This window comes from Mytilus galloprovincialis, chromosome 1 (assembly GCF_965363235.1).
Source record: "Mytilus galloprovincialis chromosome 1, xbMytGall1.hap1.1, whole genome shotgun sequence".
In the NCBI taxonomy this organism is placed as follows: Eukaryota; Metazoa; Mollusca; class Bivalvia; order Mytilida; family Mytilidae; genus Mytilus; species Mytilus galloprovincialis.
In genome coordinates, this window is record NC_134838.1 from 104,060,038 (window position 1) to 104,080,539 (window position 20,502).

At 31.4% G+C, this 20,502-nt stretch overlaps 1 protein-coding gene across 2 annotated transcripts; it reads right to left on the reverse strand.

Annotated features, from left to right (window-relative positions):
- Positions 1-53: 53 nt before the first annotated feature.
- On the reverse strand, positions 54-18,815 carry LOC143048229 (putative helicase MOV-10). 2 transcript variants are annotated; one of them, XM_076221784.1, is made up of 17 exons: positions 18,677-18,815; positions 16,405-17,214; positions 14,104-14,345; positions 13,466-13,706; positions 12,963-13,103; positions 12,086-12,248; positions 10,773-10,924; positions 9,285-9,473; positions 8,834-8,981; positions 8,368-8,529; positions 5,430-5,533; positions 4,974-5,188; positions 4,259-4,656; positions 3,588-3,764; positions 3,047-3,135; positions 1,798-1,922; positions 54-283 (listed from the first exon to the last, which is right to left on the reverse strand). In XM_076221784.1, exons 2-17 carry the CDS (start codon positions 17,172-17,174, stop codon positions 204-206), a joined length of 3,396 nt encoding a protein of 1,131 aa, XP_076077899.1. In that variant the 5' UTR covers positions 17,175-17,214; positions 18,677-18,815; the 3' UTR covers positions 54-203. The 2 variants fall into 2 exon arrangements, with proteins under 2 accessions (XP_076077899.1, XP_076077908.1); XM_076221793.1 differs by lacking the exon at positions 18,677-18,815 and adding an exon at positions 18,488-18,510.
- Positions 18,816-20,502: the final 1,687 nt, after the last annotated feature.

Sequence of the window (20,502 nt, forward strand, 5' to 3'; positions counted from 1 at the left end):
TGCCATTTTGCCATTTTCAGTTGTAAAGTATATCATATAATTTATATATCCCTTAACCATCTTACAATCTTAATTGCATCATGGGTATTTTACAGGTGTGTATTCATTTGCATCAGTTTATTTTGGTTTTTTCTTTTCTTTTATTTCTTTTCTGTTCTGTTCTTCAAATTTCAACAATTATATAGATGTTCCCTATTCCCTGCCTATAAATCAGAACGCCATGGCTGGTCATTAAATCTACTGTAATCTTCAACACTAATAACTGCTTCTTCTGGTTCGGACTCTGCAAAAATTAAGTTAATATTTCAATTCATTACAACTTTAAAAACTAAATTTAAACTGGTCATGCAACTATCTATAATTATTAACCTAAGTTCTGTATTACATTTTAACAGAAAAGGCTCTTTCCTAAATACAATCCTCAAAGTGAATAAAATGTAGATTATAGATTATGTTGTCTTGTTAAGGACATACGATACAGTTTTGATCCCATATTTAAATTTTGCTGACAATTTGCATATAGGCTATTTTTTGCCTGATTAAATGAAATATGTAATAAAAAATATACCTTCATGTGCTACTTTTTTTTAGTAAAATGAGGTCCAAATTTTATATAGAAGCTCAAAATTCGGATTTGTTGCCGTATTTTTCCTCTCGACAGAAATACATAACTTTTTTGTTTTAAAAGGTAAGCACAAGCTGTTTTTTGTTAAATTATTTGTAAATTCTGTTTTATATAAATGTCCTTTTAACTTGTGCAATTTGTTTTTCAAACAACTCAAATGTTCAAGAATGTAGGAAAAAAAAGGTCTTTTTTTTGCTGTTTATTTATCAAATTAAAAAAAATTGCACTATTTACGTTTTCATGAAAATTGGCACACATAATCATACTATGCAATCAAACCAAATGGCATTTTAAAAAAGAGGAGACCATGAACTCGTTTTCAAGTTAGATAAGTTTGAATGATTAAAATCAGTCGAAAACTGAATCTTTTCCCAATAATTCAAAGTTTGACGTCATGAAAATAACAATTTACGTTAGCAACATCATCACCTCCCCTGTAAATGTATAGTATGCCCTTAATTCTCATACATGTTTTCATACTTCCATTTAGAACATATACTTAATGTTATTTAAAGTGACTTTCATTTCAGAGATCATTCAGAAACCATTGTATGTCATTAATTTTATTCAATGCTTTTCAATCATTTTGGGGCCCTTTATAGCTTGCAGTTCTGTGTGAGCTAAGGTATATAAAGTTCAGAAGTATAGGTCAAAGAAAGGCCTTCAACACAGAGTTAAAGGTCTTTCTTTGACCTATACTTCTGAACTTTGTATACATTGTGACTTAAATGGAGAGTTGTCTCATTGGCACTCATACCACATCATCTTATTTATGTTCATCTATTTAAGGTTATGAGATCTACAGGTGGGTTCTTGAGATAATTTATATCTATTTGATTATATTAGGATTCAAAATAAATTTCTCATAAATACTAATCAAATGAGCAAAACAATTGTGGAATAATCCTGAGAAATTATAACTACCTTGAGGTTAAGAATCAGAAAGTCCTAAGGCACTTAATCTGTCTATAATAAACTATAACTACCTTAAGGTTTAGGATCAGAAAGACCTAAGGCACTTAATCTGTCTATAATAAACTATAACTACCTTGAGGTTTAGGATCAGAAAGTCCTAAGGCACTTAATCTGTCTATAATAAACAATAACTACCTTGAGGTTTAGGATCAGAAAGTCCTAAGGCACTTAATCTGTCTATAATAAACAATAACTACCTTGAGATTTAGGATCTGAGAGACCTAAGGCACTTAATCTGTCTATAATGTCTTCAACCATAGTTTCTTCATCTTCAAAATCTACACCTACATAGGCTTTATTATTCTGGCAGTACTTGATAAATCTGAAATATATATACATTTCTATACTACTCTAATATTCTTTTTAATTGTATTCAGGATTTTTTCGAATATGATAGGAATTATCTTATCTCATATAATATCATGTTTTTCTTTTCAAATAGAGTCATAAAAACTAGACCTAAGCTAGTCAGATTTTAAAGTCATTTCTTCAACATTGTCTTAATGTAAAAACATAAAATGCTTATCTAAATATTTGACCACCACTGTCAATCTGTATGTTTGAGTCAAACTGTTGAACTGATACGAATTTCAATAAATCATAAGTTTTATCATGCGCTTAACAATAGATCTGCAATGTTCAACGTGCAAAGGGACTCAATAAAAATACACCTATGAATAAAAAAAAAATTATGCAATTTGAGAACATCTACTGTTTGGTTGAAATGTCATTTATAAGGACATTGTGACTTCTTGGTGTTATATAAATGAACTAGGCATTGCAAAAACCAAAGCTAGTAATTTCATCTTTGCTAGCAACTTATACAACAAAGTTTACATAAATCTAATTATTTCATCTTGTATTATTGTTGATTATATGTTGGTTATTATTGTATTGATAAATATGTATACTGAAATTTGAGTACCAGTACTTACTGTTTCCAGTTGTTATCATGTGACAAAGTGACAGGGTTTCCCCATTTTGAGTACCAGCACTTACTGTTTCCAGTTGTTATCATGTGACAAAGTGACAGGGTTTCCCTATTTTGAGTACCAGTACTTACTGTTTCCAGTTGTTATCATTTGACATAGTGACAGGGTTTCCGTATTTTGAGTACCAGTACTTACTGTTTCCATTTGGTATCATGTGACAAAGTGACAGGGTTTCCCTATTTTGAGTACCAGTACTTACTGTTTCCAGTTGTTATCATTTGACATAGTGACAGGGTTTCCCAATTTTGAGTACCAGTACTTACTGTTTCCATTTGGTATCATGTGACATAGTGACAGGGTTTCCCAAATTTGAGTACCAGTACTTACTGTTTCCATTTGGTATCATGTGACATAGTGACAGCGTTCCCTATTTTGAGTACCAGTACTTACTGTTTCCAGTTGTCATCATGAGACAAAGTGACAGGGTTTCTCCATTTTGAGTACCAGTACTTACTGTTTCCAGTTGTTATCATGTGACAAAGTGACAGGGTTTCCCACCACTATCAACAAAGCTTTAGCTCGGGTCAAGGTCACATTGAACCTCTGAAAAAATGGAAATGAAAATTAACAAAATGAAGTTAACTATAATAAGGGAGAATATGTATTATTGGTTGCATCTAAAATCACTAATACCATTTCTATACATATGAAATATATAAATTTCCCAGAAATCTATTGGACAAATATTAATACTTAAATAAACAAATATATCTGCAAGTACACAATCTGAATGCTAGACTTTCCCAACTTTTTATAATAATGATATTACTGGATACTGAACTATTTGTTATTGCTTGTAGAATGTCAGTGAAGGTCACAAATCCATACCCTGCTCCCTCATTAGAATCAAAATAGCAGAGTACATGTATTACTTTTGGAAACCTCTAATGTCTTTCAAACTACTAGATTGATACAGGAAACAGCATGCCTAAGTTTTGCAATTCTCATTAAAATAAGCAAACTTTTAATGAAACTACAGTGTAAGTTAATGTTACCTTTGGATTTTTGAGAAATCCTAGTTTAAAGTCCATGTCAAGAGAGAGGTATTCTGGGTTACTCCTGACAGTAGAAACTATGATAATTTTCTTCTCCTGTCCCTGGAATTCTTCTACTGATCCTATCTGTATATCTGCCCATGTATTTGACCTCATTAGTTGTTGTAACTTTTGTACCTGAAATTATGCAAGTGGTATTTTAAACACTTTTTAACCTTGCAACATCATTGAGACAAAGTGATCTCCTGAGACAGATTTACTAGCAGAGACAAAATATATAAATACTTCATTCATGTCCCACTTATAATACAATAAAGCAGTTTGATATTCCATACCATATTGTTTGTGTATGAAAAATTCAATCATCTTTACTACCATATGCTATGTGCATTCTCAGACCCTTACGCTGAGAAAATCTCAATCTTAAAAAATTGTGAATATTGGATATCACAAAACAAAAGAATAATATAAAAGTATTTTCAAAGAAAATCTATTTTCATTACTGATTTGTTTAACAATGTCCATGATGTCCTGTCTGGTGTAAACATGGTAAAGGAACCTCTGTAGATTTTGTAAATAGACTATTTTTTTGGTCTCTGTTTGAGAGCTTAGTTAATAGACCTATCTTAATCAAAACTAAATGAAAAAATAGTAGAATAATTTGACTATACCTGCTTTCTGTAAGGGGAGATAATGCCAATGTCTTTTGGATTAATCTTCAATCCTCGTTTCTTTTCCTTCAACAAACTGTTGACATAACTATGAACAACAGAAACTTCTTCAGCATTGAAAAATGAAGGACTTCTTGCTTCTCTCATGTCCTGACCAATGACTCCATGAAATATGATAGGAAAACCTTTATTAGGGAGTTTCTCCCAATCACAAAGGCTTTCCCTCATCATCTGGTCAGCCATTACTACAAGCTCATCATCATAAAACAGTTTATTAGGTAAGTATAAAATGTCAGGATGAGATCTATAGTTGTTTAGAAGTTTAGTGATAATTCTCTCATCGTATGGTTTGGCATATACCTCTTGGTCAATCATGTAACGCTCCAACAAAGATTTATCTAGAAAACAAAAGCAATACTTTATTGTAAAATATCAAATTTAATTGTTCTATTTCCTTTGAACGAAAGTGTTATTAAATATAACATCACCCGATGTTGTAACAAAATAAACTTATATAATAATAAAGTATGATTCCTTTATCTAGCAAATATAGATGTTCTTATTTAAATGCCTAATTTCTTACTTCATATCTAAGTACTGAATAAATTATGATGGATTTAAGGCATTCTTGTTAATTTGTTAAATATAACAGTTTCATCATAACACTGCAGTTATTTAAAAGACTTGTATGAACTATTTTATTTTATTAACTCACCTAATCCATATTTTATAGCAAATGGTGATCTAAGGATTGGTCCTAACTGCTGAGGATCACCTGCTAATACTAGCTGTCCACAGCCACCTGGGATATGGGGGTCAATATTAAGGATGCCAGCTACACCAATCAAAAGCTCTGGTTCTACAGCATGTCCTGCCTCATCTACAATCACATGACTGAAATGTCCTGTGGGAAAATTAGCTGAGGACAACCTAAAATGATACACATTTAATTATTCAAATTAAAAAAAAACTATAAATTATTCAATTTTTTTACAAAATTATAAATTATTAAAATTTATACAAAACTAGTCTATTTCTATCAAGGTTTAATCAAACAAAAATGAAACAAACACAAAATTGGTGTATAGACAGTTAAGTTTCTTTCATAAGTTTCCATATTCAAATAATATCTATTAGGTCAAGGTATGTTTTGAACCACAAGTACATTTACCTGCCAGCAGTCACTAAGGTAGAAATAATTATCCTGTACTTCATCATATCTTCTTTGGTATGGTATACAAACTGTCTAGTGGCTGCACTATAGTTACAAACAGGCTGTAAAACAAATCAGTTTCTTTTTTATCATATCAAAATGTTTGGAATACAATGCAGGGAACTATTTCAATTAAGATTAGTGTTTGTGTTTTGTGTACTATTGTTTCTCTGTTGGTCTTTTTCTTTTTTAGACATGTCATTGTCATTCTAATTTCAACTTGGGAGTTTAAATGCCCCTTTGATATCTCAGTCTTCACACTTAACCACAAGTCTTACGACATTGGCTTGTTAAATTGCTTTCGGGCTTGTAAATTTCTTCTCTACAAGCCAACAGAGTCCAACTAAAAAAAATTTTAAATTGAGCTTCTGACTTGTGGACTTGAAAATTAAACTTGAAGGCTGGTATCTTTTGCCTCTCTCTTTCTCTTGAATACGGTAACAAAATTTTACTTTTTAGGATTATAATTTTTCCATTAGCATTTCCCCAAATATGTCATAGTAAAGATTCAAATAAAGTTTTACTAAATTCCCAAACAGAGATTCCCTGACCGGATATATAACTGATGTTACAATTAAAATCACACAAACAAGATGAACCTCTTTATGAAAATTTTGATGACTGAACCTGCATATGATTCTTTCTTAGGAAGCACAGTTAAACAATGAGATTTAACTCTAAATTTCACAAAAATTTGAACTAATGACCCTTTAATGCTAGTTATGTTTTAAAGTTTCTCATTTAAATTTGATATCCTGAAATTAAAAGTCTGTAAAAAAACAAAAGTTTAGTGGCTGTTTGGATGTCTTGGTTATTTCTGTTGGTTTTCTGTCTCACTGGCTTATACCTCACAAATTCACAATTCTTTTCATCTATGAAAAAATGGTTTAAATTTACAGGACCTAGTGACTTACACTAAAAACTTGCAAGGTCACAGGAAAAGATAAAATATTAAGAACATAGCTCCAATTTATTATATGAAGAAGGTGTGATGAAAATAGCCAGCCAAAACACTGTTTTAAACTTCTTCTTTAGTCAGTCTCAACATTTAACGAAATAAAGATTGTTGAGGAATTGTTTACATTAAGTTCTTCATCCAGTAATTTTTCACGTTTAACAATCCCAGTATGTGCCTTAAACTACCTTGTTAATCATGGTACCAAACACCTAGACTAAAATTAATTTGGCTCATTTAATTTTCATAAAATTTTGACAAAACAATTAATTTGACCTGGCCTTTGACAAAAATATAAAAACTAGAGGCTCTAAAGAGCCTGTGTCGCTCACCTTGGTATATGTGAATATTAAACAAAGGACGCAGATAGATTCATGACAAAATTGTGTTTTGGTGATGGTGATGTGTTTGTACATCTTACTTTACTGAACATTCTTGCTGCTTACAATTATCTCTATCTATAATGAACTTGGCCAAGTAGTTTCAGTGGAAAATGTTAGTAAAAATTTACATTTAAAAATTGACTATAAAGGACAATAACTCCTTAGGGGGTCAATTGACCATTTCAGTTATGTTGACTTATTTGTAAATCTTACTTTTCTGAACATTATTGCTGTTTACATCTATATGTCTCTATCTATAATAGTATTCAAGATAATAACCAAAAACAGCAAAATTTCCTTAAAATTACCAATTCAGGGGTAGCAACCTAACAACCAGTTGTCCAATTCATCTGAAAATTTTAGAGCAGATAGATCTGGACTTGATAAACAATTTCTCCCACTGTCCAATTTGCTCTAAATGCTTTGGTTTTTAAGTTATAAGCCCAAAACTGCATTTTACCCCTATGTTCTATTTTTAGCCATGGCGGCCATCTTGGTTGGTTGGCCAAGTCACTGGACACAATTTTTAAACTAGATACCCCAATAATGATTGTGGCCAAGTTTGATTTTATTTGGCCCAGTAGTTTCAGAGAAGATATTTGTAAAAGATAACTAAGATTTACGAAAAATGGTTAAAAATTGACTATAAAGGGCAATAACTCCTAAAAGGGTCAACTGACCATTTTGGACCTGTTGACTTATTTGTAAATCTTACTTTGCTGAACATTTTTTCTATTTACAGTTTATCTCTATCTATAATAATATTCAAGATAATAACCAAAAATAGCAAAAATTTCCTTAAAATTACCAATTCAGGGGCAGCAACCTAACAACAGGTTGTCCGTTTCATCTGATAATTTCAGGGCAGTTAGATCTTGACCTGATAAACAATTTTACCCACATACTAGATACCCTAGGAATCAATCAGATGAAGTTTGGTTTGAATTGGTTCAGTAGTTTCAGAGGAGAAGATCTTTGAAATAGTTTACGACGACGACGAAAACGGACGGACGACGACGACGGACGACGGATGCCAAGTGATGGCAAAAGCTCACATTTCCTTTTAGGAAAGGTGAGCTAAAAATTATCAGAAAAATTTCATTACATATATAGCAATTTGACAAACACTATGTTGATCATTCAGAAGCTTAATAATTTCTTAACAAGAGAACTTCATTAAATTTTTCAGCTGTCTTTTACAGAGTTATCTCCCTGTAGTATTATGTACCACCTTAATTGTTAAAGATTGCTAATTGCTGTGGAATTATTAATATCTACAGAAATTACCCTCAATACCTACATGTACAGCTATTCATCTCTGACAGCAAATGATGACATCCACTGTAAACAAAACTGCCAAATATTGGGGATGGGAATTGTCAAATGATTAAAAATTTGAAATTACAACAGGGGGATGGAAGAGGACCTTAAGAGAAATATAGATTGAAGCTCCTTATGGAAAAATAACTTTGTTATAGGATCCACAAAGAGGAGCTACATATTTTCAATGTTTCAGAAAGGTATATATTTGATAAAAATTCCTTGGAAATATTTGTACCTTGACTTTTTCAGGAATAGTATTATAACTCCTAGATGCTGCATTTAATCTGAGTATATCTCGTGGAGGGATGTGCTCCAGTAATCGTTCAGCTATTAGGTCAGCAGCACTGTTTGATGGTGTGCATGCTAAAATGTGAGTGTGAGGCTTGGTTTTCCATATCTAAAATAACAAATATGAACAAATTACATATAATTTCAATTATTTTGCTTTAAATTTGTTTTTAAAAGGCTTAGAAGTTAAGTTCTTGAATGCTTTCACTGAACATTAAGTCTGTGCTCCATCCCTTTTTTTAAGCACAAACTTAACCAAAGTCATCAAATAGCATAACATATAGATAATAGGGATCCAAAAGTAATAACAGAATTGTATTATTCAAAAACATTTATAGTTACTATAAATATTATTGATATATAATCTGAGGTATCTGTGATATTGAACCAAATCCCCGATTAAAAAACATTACCTGTTTAATAGCTTCTACTATGGTAAAGGTTTTGCCAGTTCCTGGAGGACCAAATACAATATATGGTGAAGGACGAGATGTTCCTAATGTTATGTGTTTCACAGCAATTTGTTGCTTCTCATTGGCTTCTATTGCTCTACAAAAATACCTTTAAACAAAAACAAAATTTCTTTTCATATACCAGTATGTAAAAATTTATACAGTTTTATATAAAGTTAAGTAATTGCTTCAGACTGAATTCATTTTTTTTAGAGCTGAATGAAACAATTATCTATTTTGTAAAATTCAAAAAATTTGCAAAGGAAATGATCTGTTATGTGTAAATAATGAATTACTAAAATAAATCTTTATTAGGAAAATTTTAATTTACAAGATGAGCTATAAATAATTTAATCTGTTACACTGATCAATATTTCAGAAATTGTTTCAAAATCTATTCAAAGCATTTTACCTAAGCTGTACATTAACAGGGTGAGAGGTCTGTTCTGTACATACTGTCCTACGGTCAGGGAATAGAATTTTATGTTCCAGACCTTCTTCTATTACAAGTTCACAGGCCCTGTGTTGTAATCTCATAGGTAATCTGTTAAACTCAAATCTGACATTAAACTTCATGTTCTCAATGAATCGCTGGATCAAACTGAAATAGAAAGTATTGATGTTTAAATTGAAATAACAGTTAATGTTTATATATAGAAATTTTGTAGACATTTATAATTAACTTTCAAAATTGAATTATACAATATTAATATTTAGTAAAGCTTACTATTTCAAGAAATGACAGTTATCAAAAGGGCAAAACAATTTTTGTCATTTTGAAATAGACAATGAAGAAATTAATCATATTAGTTGCAAAAGACTCCTTAAACTTCATTAGCCTGAGAAACACTCTGAGAAATACTGTAAATTCAGAAATTATTGCGTGCATTTATTATTGCGATTTTGTAATTTAAGACTAAAATGCGATTTTAATTTTTGCGATATTGAGAACAATCCTGTATAATTGACATAAAAAATTTTGAAATGTGAGTTTTAATTATTGTGTTTACAACTCTGTCGCATTTTCCCAATAATTTGTGAATTTACAGTATCTGGCTGTATGCCATTCACAGCAGTATCAAACTATTTACATATACTGAGCCAAAAAATTTATTTAAACTTAACATCATTGATATAATCCTTAGGTTTACCTGTAATTTTAGACAGTCATACTTTTTTTCCGGGGGTGAAAGATTTCGCGCCATTTCAGCTTTGCACGTGTACTTGATGTTTTACCTTCTTGATCTGTACATTTAAAACGAAATTTAAATTTCTTTTTTCCCTAACGTTCAGACACACACCATTGGTAAAAAAAACATGTAAGCGTTTGAAAAAATTGCATTGAGTGTCAACCAGGCATCACCGAAAATGACTGACAGAAAGGTTTTGGAATGGTTAACGGCACAAAGAGTGTTGCTGACGTCGTGGCTCAATTTAATGTGCATAATTCAACAGTTTAGAAACTAACGAACAGATATCGACAAATTGCAACTGCACAGGATAGGTAGATATCTCATAGACCACAAAAAACTATCGACAAGGGAGGATGGCTGCCTTCGCTTTACATCAACGTGTGACAAGTTTATTCCGGCCTCAAGAGTAGTGCATTGAATGAGTGTAGCTTCTGGTGTGCCTGCCAATCCTTCATTGATGCACTTAGGGCATGGCCGAGAAATTGATTTTGAATAACGCTATTCTCATTTCCGCATTTTGACCCTCCTGCGCTCCATACAAAGAAATTCCTAATGAATGTGAGTGATAAACATTCATGTTGCTTCTGACATGTCATAATTCCATTTTCTTATTATCAGAATTATATGTTATGATGTTTGTAATAAAATAAAATTTCATATTTTTGTTGCTAAACTTTTTGGGCTCAGTATATATTGTCTTACATTACCTATCATCAAATCCTAAAACTACTTCCAGTTGTCTTACTTCATGTACATAGCCCTGGTACTCTTTGTCACCTAAGTGTTCATTGTTGTTTATTCTAACATATAGTCTGTCTCCTCTCAAAACAGATGGTCTGTTCTCTGCTAAACCTGGAACCTATTAGACAAACAAGGGTAATTTAATTAGTTTTGTTATTATTATAAGGGCGTATGACATTTGCGCCAATTTTATTTTTTCATTTGCGCCGATTTTATATTTGCTCCTAATTGCATTTTCAGCTTAACACAGGTGAGTATCTACTTGTACATGTACTATACCTTGAAAGTATATTGGTAAAACTTTGTTATAAACGTTGTTCACTTATATTTAAGTTAAGAAAATCCAGGCCGTTGCGTATGTTAAAATGCGAACTCTTAGAAATGCCTGCATCAATTTAAGTTAAGAAAATCCAGGCCGTTGCATATGTTAAAATGCGAACTCTTAGAAATGCCTGCATCAGTACATAGTTAAAGTGGAGGGATAGAAAAGATGGACTTTGTTAAAATTGACAATTACAACAAATATAGAAGTGACGAAATCACAAGAAAGGAATTTATTAGATGTGTTGCCTATAAATACTCGGCAAGAACAGATTTGTGATTTTAATGTATTCCGTATTTATGGATTTTATTATTGTAAATAGATTTTTAATTCGTCATTTTAGTATAAACAGAGTGCTTTTATTTTAGGTTATTACTTCTTGATTTTAAAGTATGTGAACATAGTACGTTTTAATTGACTTATCCTGCTCTTTTGTAACATGTAGAAAGCTTACAAATTATTCACCTATCATTAATGATGTAAAGAATGCAGAAATTTATTCACAACTTTCCACTTCGATGAAAGTTCATGACTGTATATTCTATATAATGTACATAGAGAGTATTGAAAAGGAATATTTCTGAATAACAGACAATATTTCGTTTCAGTTTGCTGATTCAATAATCAAGGATTTTATTAAAAAGCATAATTTCTTTACAGAAATAATCATTGTATTAATTAGATTTTGATTAAATATCAAATAAATGTGACAGATGTGAGAATCTGGATGACTAAGTTTTTGTTTAGGAGAAAATATCTGAATTTTGATGTTTATAATCAACTTTTTTTTTATCTGCTACACCCCTTTCTGATTTTGGGTCTGTTTTTCAATACTTCAACCATAAATTTGAAGGACTTGAAGGTGAAAGCTCACTTAGATGTATAGTCAGTTGCAATATAATTTTATTACGGGATAAATCTTCAATAAAGAAAGGCAGGAATCAATCAGATTCTTACTTCAAGTTTCAGCAGTCTACTGTTTTCAGAACAAAAGACCATTGGGACATTTTCAAGGTCATATTTTCGTATATCATATTCCATCTGTATCTCTTCGAAATGCATCAGATTCTGAAATCTCTTCACATAAATACCAAGTTCTACTGGCTTGTCAATAGCTGATCTGTATAAAAAGAAATTAACATACATAGAATAAAGCAAATATTGTGTGTAAAATATACAGTAAATCCACCTATAAGTATACAATATTAGGTCAATGTCAGGAAAATATAAACTTTTTTGTATGAGGCTGAGAAACTAGGGAAGGGCGAGGTTCTACCGAGCCCTTCCCCAGTTTTGTGCATAGTACAAAAAAGTTTATATTTTTATGACATTGACCTAATATTGTTTTTATACTGCAACTGTAATTTATAAATTGATAGCATTTAAAATCATACCACAAATGTCAAACCTATTTCATCCCTTAATGGGCCCCTGATTGTGGAGAAAGTGTTCCCATGATGAAATTGACATTATACAAAATATAGCTATGTTACTATATTTAGGAAATAAACACAACTAGTTGCAGTATAAATGTATGTATTTGTTAGTTATAAAAGCTCAAGAGCTTATGTTTATTAGTTATGTGACATGCCGACTATAAATAAAGCTTCGAATGAAAAGGTTTCCAAAGGTGATCCCTCACCATGGTAATAGCAACTTTGACAATAGCTAATACTGACCAATGATGCCAAGTTCAAGACTTCTTTTTTTCTTTTATACTTTATTTTTTTATATTTTATAAAAGGATATTTCAAAATGCTTTGATAAAATTGTGCTCATGTGAAATAGTCAGGGAATTAATTGCAATTTTTCAGAACATAATTGCTATACTTACTTTATAACAGTCAACTCTACTTTCTGCACCTGTGTCAGACCTTTGGCGTCCTTCAATCCTTTATTTACTAAGAGGCGAGTTGTACTAGGGATTACGTAAGTCTTTAACTCAATTTCCCTTTTAAGATTATCACCATAAAGTCTGTAAAAAAAATATTTTGCTGTTTTGTTACAAAAGCCAATGTTATCAGAAAGCGAAGGAAATACATATAAAGATTACACCAGTTCAAACAGAGATCAAATTCAACACTAGAAATTGAAATTTTTTCAAATTTTCGAACATCATGTTTGGCTCAAGGATTGTATAGACCATCTACTCTCACCTCAACCAAAGTGAGAGTATCTGTTTCCTTTTGATTGTATGACAATATGTAGGCAAACAACTTTCTTTATGTTGTGTATTTTTCTGGGTTTTTTTTTTTATCTATTTTCAGGTATTTTTGTCATAATTTGTTAGATTGTTTTATCTGGTACTACTTATTTTTTCAAATATTTTCTACATACTTTGGTACAGGATAGCCTGCTACAATTTCCTTAGTCAACCTCTGTAATGCTCTCCTTGACTGCCGTTTATATGGCAAACTTGGCTTTATATTTTCTGTTATATCGTTTATACATCTTGCAGAGAGAAATTTGATGATATGGAATTCTTGGTCATCATACTTGTTGAAGTGGAAAGCTACTGGAGCATGATATGTACCAACATTTTTGGCAGATGTTTTCACTCTTATCTTATAGGTCCCACCTGAAAAACAGAAATCATAAATTTATTTTTTGTTTTAAACTAAATATATAGATTCTATCACTGCACGGAGTATGATGTAATATTGTTGCTCTCAAGACTGAGTTATTTTTTTTTTAATTTAAAATATAGAACTGAGATCAAGTAAACCATGCGATGATTATAAAAATTAAACTGTTGATACAGAGATGTCTCACAAAAACACCCAAACCCAACCCGATGGACAGCATCATTACTACTTGCTGGACTATGACCAAGGGGGTGGGGACCTACAAAGAGTCATCAAACTGATATTTATGAAGGTTATGCAACTAACTTTGAATGTAAACAAAACAATAGAACTATCTACCTGACATTTCTTGAAATTTGTAAAGAACTACGTATACTATCTCCTACAAACCTGGCAGTATATTCATAGTTGCCTGTGATTCTGTCACACCATGGTCATCATCTAACTGGAAAACTCTGATCCGCTTCAGCAATTCACAATGCTTCAACTCACAACTGTCACTACTGTTATTCTTAATGGACAAAACTATCGTCTTTGGAACCTTCTCATTGATTGTCAAACAAAAAGTACTGTCTACACAAGAGACATCACTTATTATTTGTATACCTTTCTGATCTTGAACCAATTCATTTCTATAAATAAAACCTACTTCATCAAATTTGTGTTTTCATAAATTCTGATTTTTAGAATCCATTTCATTCATAATGCCAAATTTTGCAAACAGGCCTCAGACAACAATTATTCTCCCCATTAGTTACAATGCATTTCTTTGTAAAAGTCAAATTGAATTATAAAATTGCACTGGGTCAAACATCAATTAAATTTAACTGCTTAGTTATAGACCATTATTATTGTCGAGCCTTCGACTTTAGTCGAAAAAGCGAGACTAAGCGATCCTACATTCCGTCGTCGTCAGCGTCGTCGTCGGCATCCACAAATATTCACTCTGTGGTTAAAGTTTTTGAAATTTTAATAATTTTCTTAAACTATACTGAATTTCTACCAAACTTGGACAGAAGCTTGTTTAAGATCATAAGCAAGTATCCAGAAGTATATTTTGTAAAAAATAAAATTCCATTTTTTCCGTATTTTACTTATAAATGGACTTAGTTTTTCTGCGAGGAAAAATTACATTCACTCTCATGACTCTGTGGTTAAAGTTTTAAAAATTTTAATAACTTTCATAAACTATCCTTGATTTGTACCAAACTTGGACAGAAGCTTGTTTATGATCATAAGATAGTATCAAGATGAAAAATTTGTAAAAATAAATTTCCACTTTTCCGTATTTTACTTATAAATGGACTTAGTTTTTTTGCCAGAAACAAAACATTCACTCTGTGGTTTAAGTTTTTTAAATTTTTATAATGTTCTTAAACTATCCTGGATTTCTAACAAACTTTTACAAAAGCTTGTTTCTGATCATAAGATATTATTCAGAAGTAAATTTTGTGAAAAAAAAATTCACTTTTTGCATATTTTACTCATAAATGGACTTAGTTTTTCTTCCAGTTTACATTACATACAGTCTGCAGTTAAAGTTTATAAAACATTTATTAGATTCATAAACTATCCTGGATTTTTTTACCAAACTTGGAGGCTTCTTTCAATCAAAAGACATTATCGAGAGGGAAATTTTTATTGAGGTTTTTCCTCATTTTTGTTGAGTCTGCGATTAACAGCAAAAGTAGGCGTGACACTGGATTCCGTGGAACCCTTACGATTTTTTATAATAAAATATGCTTGTCCCAGGACAATTCATGTGTGCTTTTTTTCTTTTGAGATCCCTATAAATTTGCCAATGGTAGGATTTGAATCTTATATATATGCTAGAGGCTAATTTCTACACGAACCCTACTTTCATTTTGGCAAAATCACTACTTTCACTTTCAACAATAGCAAACATATCAAAGAAAACAGAATAATCAAGAATAAATGCCCCATATAGTAATTGGGAATTATATTCCTAGACCACAAATAAAGGGAATTTATTCAATTGTGGTATGGAGCCAACAAGACAATATAAAATTTGGATTTCCATGCAAACTTATATTTGTGGTTCACCTTAAACAATGAAATCCACAAAATTTTTTATCGCATTTAAAAAATGTACAATATAAATGAACCGAAGGTATGCTTATCCTGCATATAAATAATAAATAAGTTTTAAGTAGTAGAAAGTGTCTTAAAACTAGATGTTACTACACATCATACATGACATATTGTTTTATTGCTGGATCTGAATAAATCTTGACTTTGATTTGTTCAGGGTTTTATTCTAGAATTGTTCATTTTAAAAATCATTAAATTCATCTAAATTTAATGTAATTATTTAGCTCAGCTTTAGGCAATGAGATTAGCAATAAAACACTTTTCCATTGTTATAATATATCACACTTAATTGAATTGTCCCTGTCAAATTAAGGCGGAAATGTTACTTGTCCAACATTAGCTTTTCATGTGTTCATGTTATCATTTTGTGATGATGGGCCTTAAAAAGCTTCCTTCATAATGAAAATTTTGATCATTGTTGCAGGTTGTACAGGAACCTATAAAATATTTTTACTTGTCAACATCCTCATCCTTTGGTTGCTGGTGTAAAGTTGTCTTGGACATTGGCAATTATACCACACCTCCTGTATTTTCATTTTCACCTTAAAAAAAATGATATAAATATGTCAATAAAATTACCTTCTTTTCTTTAATTCAAAAGTCATTACACCAAGTCTGTGCCTTTTCCCTTCTAGATGACGTTCTATTTCATCTCTAGAAGTACATTTTGCTAAGCAGGCAATACACTCATAGATATTTCCAATCTTACGAGTGTAAAGATCAAAATCAGAAACTTTAAATGTATTAGCATTAGTGTTGCGGTTTGGTGATCTGTCATCCCCCGGTGACTCTGCATCGCTTTCACTTGTAGACTCTTTATTTATTAGAAGATGCTGATCAACTGCAACTCGACCAGGAAATTTTCGTTTAAATCTCCTGTTTCTTGATCTTTTTTTAGGTGCCCCTGACTCTGTGTTTTGATTTTCAGTACCCCTTTGTTGGACACTGGCTGGTGGTGTCTTTGTATTTTGGTTTTTACCATTTCTTCTGTGTGAATTCTCTGAAGGTTTTGGAGCAGGTAAATTTTGATATGCACTGTTTTGATGCCTGGGAGACCTATTCTGATGGGAGTTGATATATTGTAAAGGTGCTTCTCCTGAAAACATTCTGTTTTCTCGCAAATGAAGCTTTCCCATTGTAAACAGGGCTTTAACAATAACTGGAAATGGGATCTGAGATTCATCTGGTTTTATCTGTTTTCTGTAAGCATTGTAGCCAGAATTATAAACATTTTTTATCTTCTCTTTCTCTTGATTTTGAATAGAAATCTGTTCTGTAGACAGAAATCTAAGAAAGTCCAATCCACGGTCTTTGCTTTCATTAAACAGCCGGAAATTGTTGCCTTTCATGTTTGATCATCTAACAGTTTGCCAGTGTCCTTTCTTAAGCCTAGATGGAAAAAATTATTAAAAAAATATATTATCATCAAACTTTATCACTAGCCAATGTACATGTGGAATAAACATATTAAATATATTACATATATCACAAGTGAAAAAGTTATGAACACATGACAAATCATGTAAATGCAGCATTATACATTTACAATTTATAATAACTATCTACATGTACAAAATGTAACGTCACAGATACAAAAAAAACAACCTATTTATTATTTTCTCTTTGATTTGTATAGTAGAATACTGGAATACAATGTGTTTATCTTTATTGATATTTGTTAACAAAATAATTGTATTCAGTCAATTTATGCAGTAAGACCGAGATTAGCCTCTGAGAATAACCTATAAATGAAATTGAAAATCTTTTTCATGATTTACAGTTTGTACATCATTGTTTTTCTAATACCAAGCTGATTAGTTTATCAAAACAAATCGTTTGTTTTTCTTGTCAATCCATAAAAAAAAGAGTATCAAAACAATCAGGTATTTTCCAACTGAAGAGGTTCCTCTGGAAAAGGTGGAATATACAGAATAGGTAACAGGTAGGTAGCACTAGCAATGGTATTTAAAGTTCATCATAACAAACGGACAAATATGGCTGTATTTACATGCCAAAAATTACTCTAAGTACAGACTTACCTGTGGAGTTGGAAAAGTTTTAATGCCTGGCATCCACTAGATATAATAAAGTTAAATATTATGCATTTTGTGTTTCAGAAAGATAAAATCTCTTTTGGATTTTGATGGCCATTTTTTTTCCTTCATGCAAAAGGTGTGAAAATTAACTAAGTTGTGGTACAACTATGAGATGCTCCCTCAGGTAAAAAACCGGTTTTGTATTGTTTTGATTGTCCTTAATTGACATGGACAACAGGTATCATCACAACTATAGGTGAGTTAAAGAGTTTATCTGAGTCAGTGAGTGGACAGTATCAAAGTAATTCAGGTGTTTGTTTATTTTTACACCTTCTACAGAAAGGAAAAAAAATGCCCATCAAAAACCAAGAAAGATTTTATCTTTCTTAAACCTAAAATGCATATAACTTTTATATATCTAGTGGATGCTAGGCATAAAAACTTTCCAAACAGCACAGGTAAGTCTGTACACAGAGTAGTTTTTGAGTTGAAAATACGGCCATATTTGTCCATTTGTTATGATGAACCTTAATCAACCAAGCCTTTGGAAGGACAATATGCCCAAGACTTAACGACAGCCTTAATTAGGCATGTCTGATCTTACTCTTAATACAGAATTTTCTTACACAAGTAAAATAATTGTCCGTTGACAATGTCACAGTTTCAGTTTGTGATGATCTTGTTTACAAATATTGCATAACAAGATCATCACAATTGACAGTACGATTGATCTCACAAATATATCATGATTCATGTATTTTTCATTGTAACGACATCAGAAACGGTAATTATTTGATATTATGCAATCAACTTACAGAGAAAGCTACAAAAAATGCATGCCAAATGAAAAGGAAAGAGAAAAATAATGGTAAATATTTTGCGGGAATTTCCAAATTAACGGTTCTTGTCCTTATTGTTTCATAATTTTTGTTTTGGAAATCCCCCGACTAAAAACGTTTAGGAGATTTAAAACCCCATTTCGATCAATAGTTGCAATTTGTATAAACCGGTGGTGTGACTTATTACCGGTCAATGCTTCAATGTAGTATACACTACAACTTTCATGTTAATACATTTTGGATTACAACTTTTGTCACGGTGTTACATCTGGGAATATGTATGTAAGAGGTCAAAGATGACTTTTGAATTTATTCGGGTTAAAATTTTAGGAAGATACAAATATTCTAATGTGACATGATCTAATATTTTGGTACGTATAGTGCGGTGACAGAAGCAGTAAAAGTCGTCTAGATTTCGAGTTTAATCTCCTCAAATAACACACGGTTAAAAATGGTCTTAAATTAAAGACAATTCTCGCTTCTTTATTTTCTGCCCTGTCGTAAGAATTTCGTATGGTCATATTTGTCTAAAAAGTCGTTTTTATTAATGACTAAAATATACTGGAAAGTTTTCAACCCCCCTTTTTCAAAATGAAAATTTTTTAATATATATTTGCTTAATACATTAAATTAATATGTTTTTTTTTTCTTAGCTATCATCGCATTTCAAAATATTCTATTAAGAATTCTATTTTCTTCTTATTTATAAAATTTACTAAGTTTATTGCAAATTCAGACACAAACTTTATTTTCTTCTTCAAAGTAGAAGTAAAAACTATCCCATACTATTTTAAGCATATAGTACTTCTTTGAACTAGTTACTGATAAAAAATCAGTCCCTAAATATGAAAAGCTTTAAAAAATCGACGGAAAAGGAATAGTGTAAAAAAACTTCAATTCAGTCATATTTCAACAATTTGCACTCAACTGATATATGAAATTACTACATTTTTCGATTTCGGATGTGTGTATCTGCCATGAACAAAGGATATGATGAGGTATATGTCAAGGTTCTACATGAATTTGTTTCATTAGAAAGTTGTGAATTTGAAGAACTGCAGGCAGTTTACTATTGTTCATGCTACAAACGTGACACACGTAAACATAATTGTTCACCCTTTTTAAAGGAATGAGGAAGCTTCTAACCTGACATTTGATGACGACAGACAATCATCGGACTGTTGTCCCTCACTTTCGGGTGTTGGTAAGTGTTCAAGAATGCAGACGTTCGACTGGAGTTTGTGTACTAAGTCTATGTTTTGTTGCAACAAAACACTTAAATTGAATATTCCGCAAGTTTGAATCAGATGAGCGTATGAGAATGTGTTAGCCGTGGCAGAAAGAAATGACGATAATTTGAAAAGTGAAATAGTTTCTCATCCATCTTTTCAACTTCAAGCCGTGACTTTATCATTTTGGTTGCATTACACAATATTTACTAAAAAGGAAAAATACAAAAATCTGAACCCTGGAATCAGAAATCCGTAAGTTAGATTACGATATTGCTTTTACTAATTTTATATTGGCTATTGACAACGATCTAATTCATGGTGAACAAAAGCATTTCCCACGACAACGCTACTTGATAAAAAGACAAGGCCGTAGCTACCCTTGAGGCAAGTGAGGCAATTGCCTCACTAAAATTTCGACACTGATTATTTTTTTTTTATACATATATATCAATATAATAGTCATTTGTTGTTCTGTCTCAACCTTAATTTCTATATAACTTGTCATCATTCCTTTTAAACTATTCGTCTTGGATATAACTCATCATCTCAACGGGTGATGTTTCTCGATAA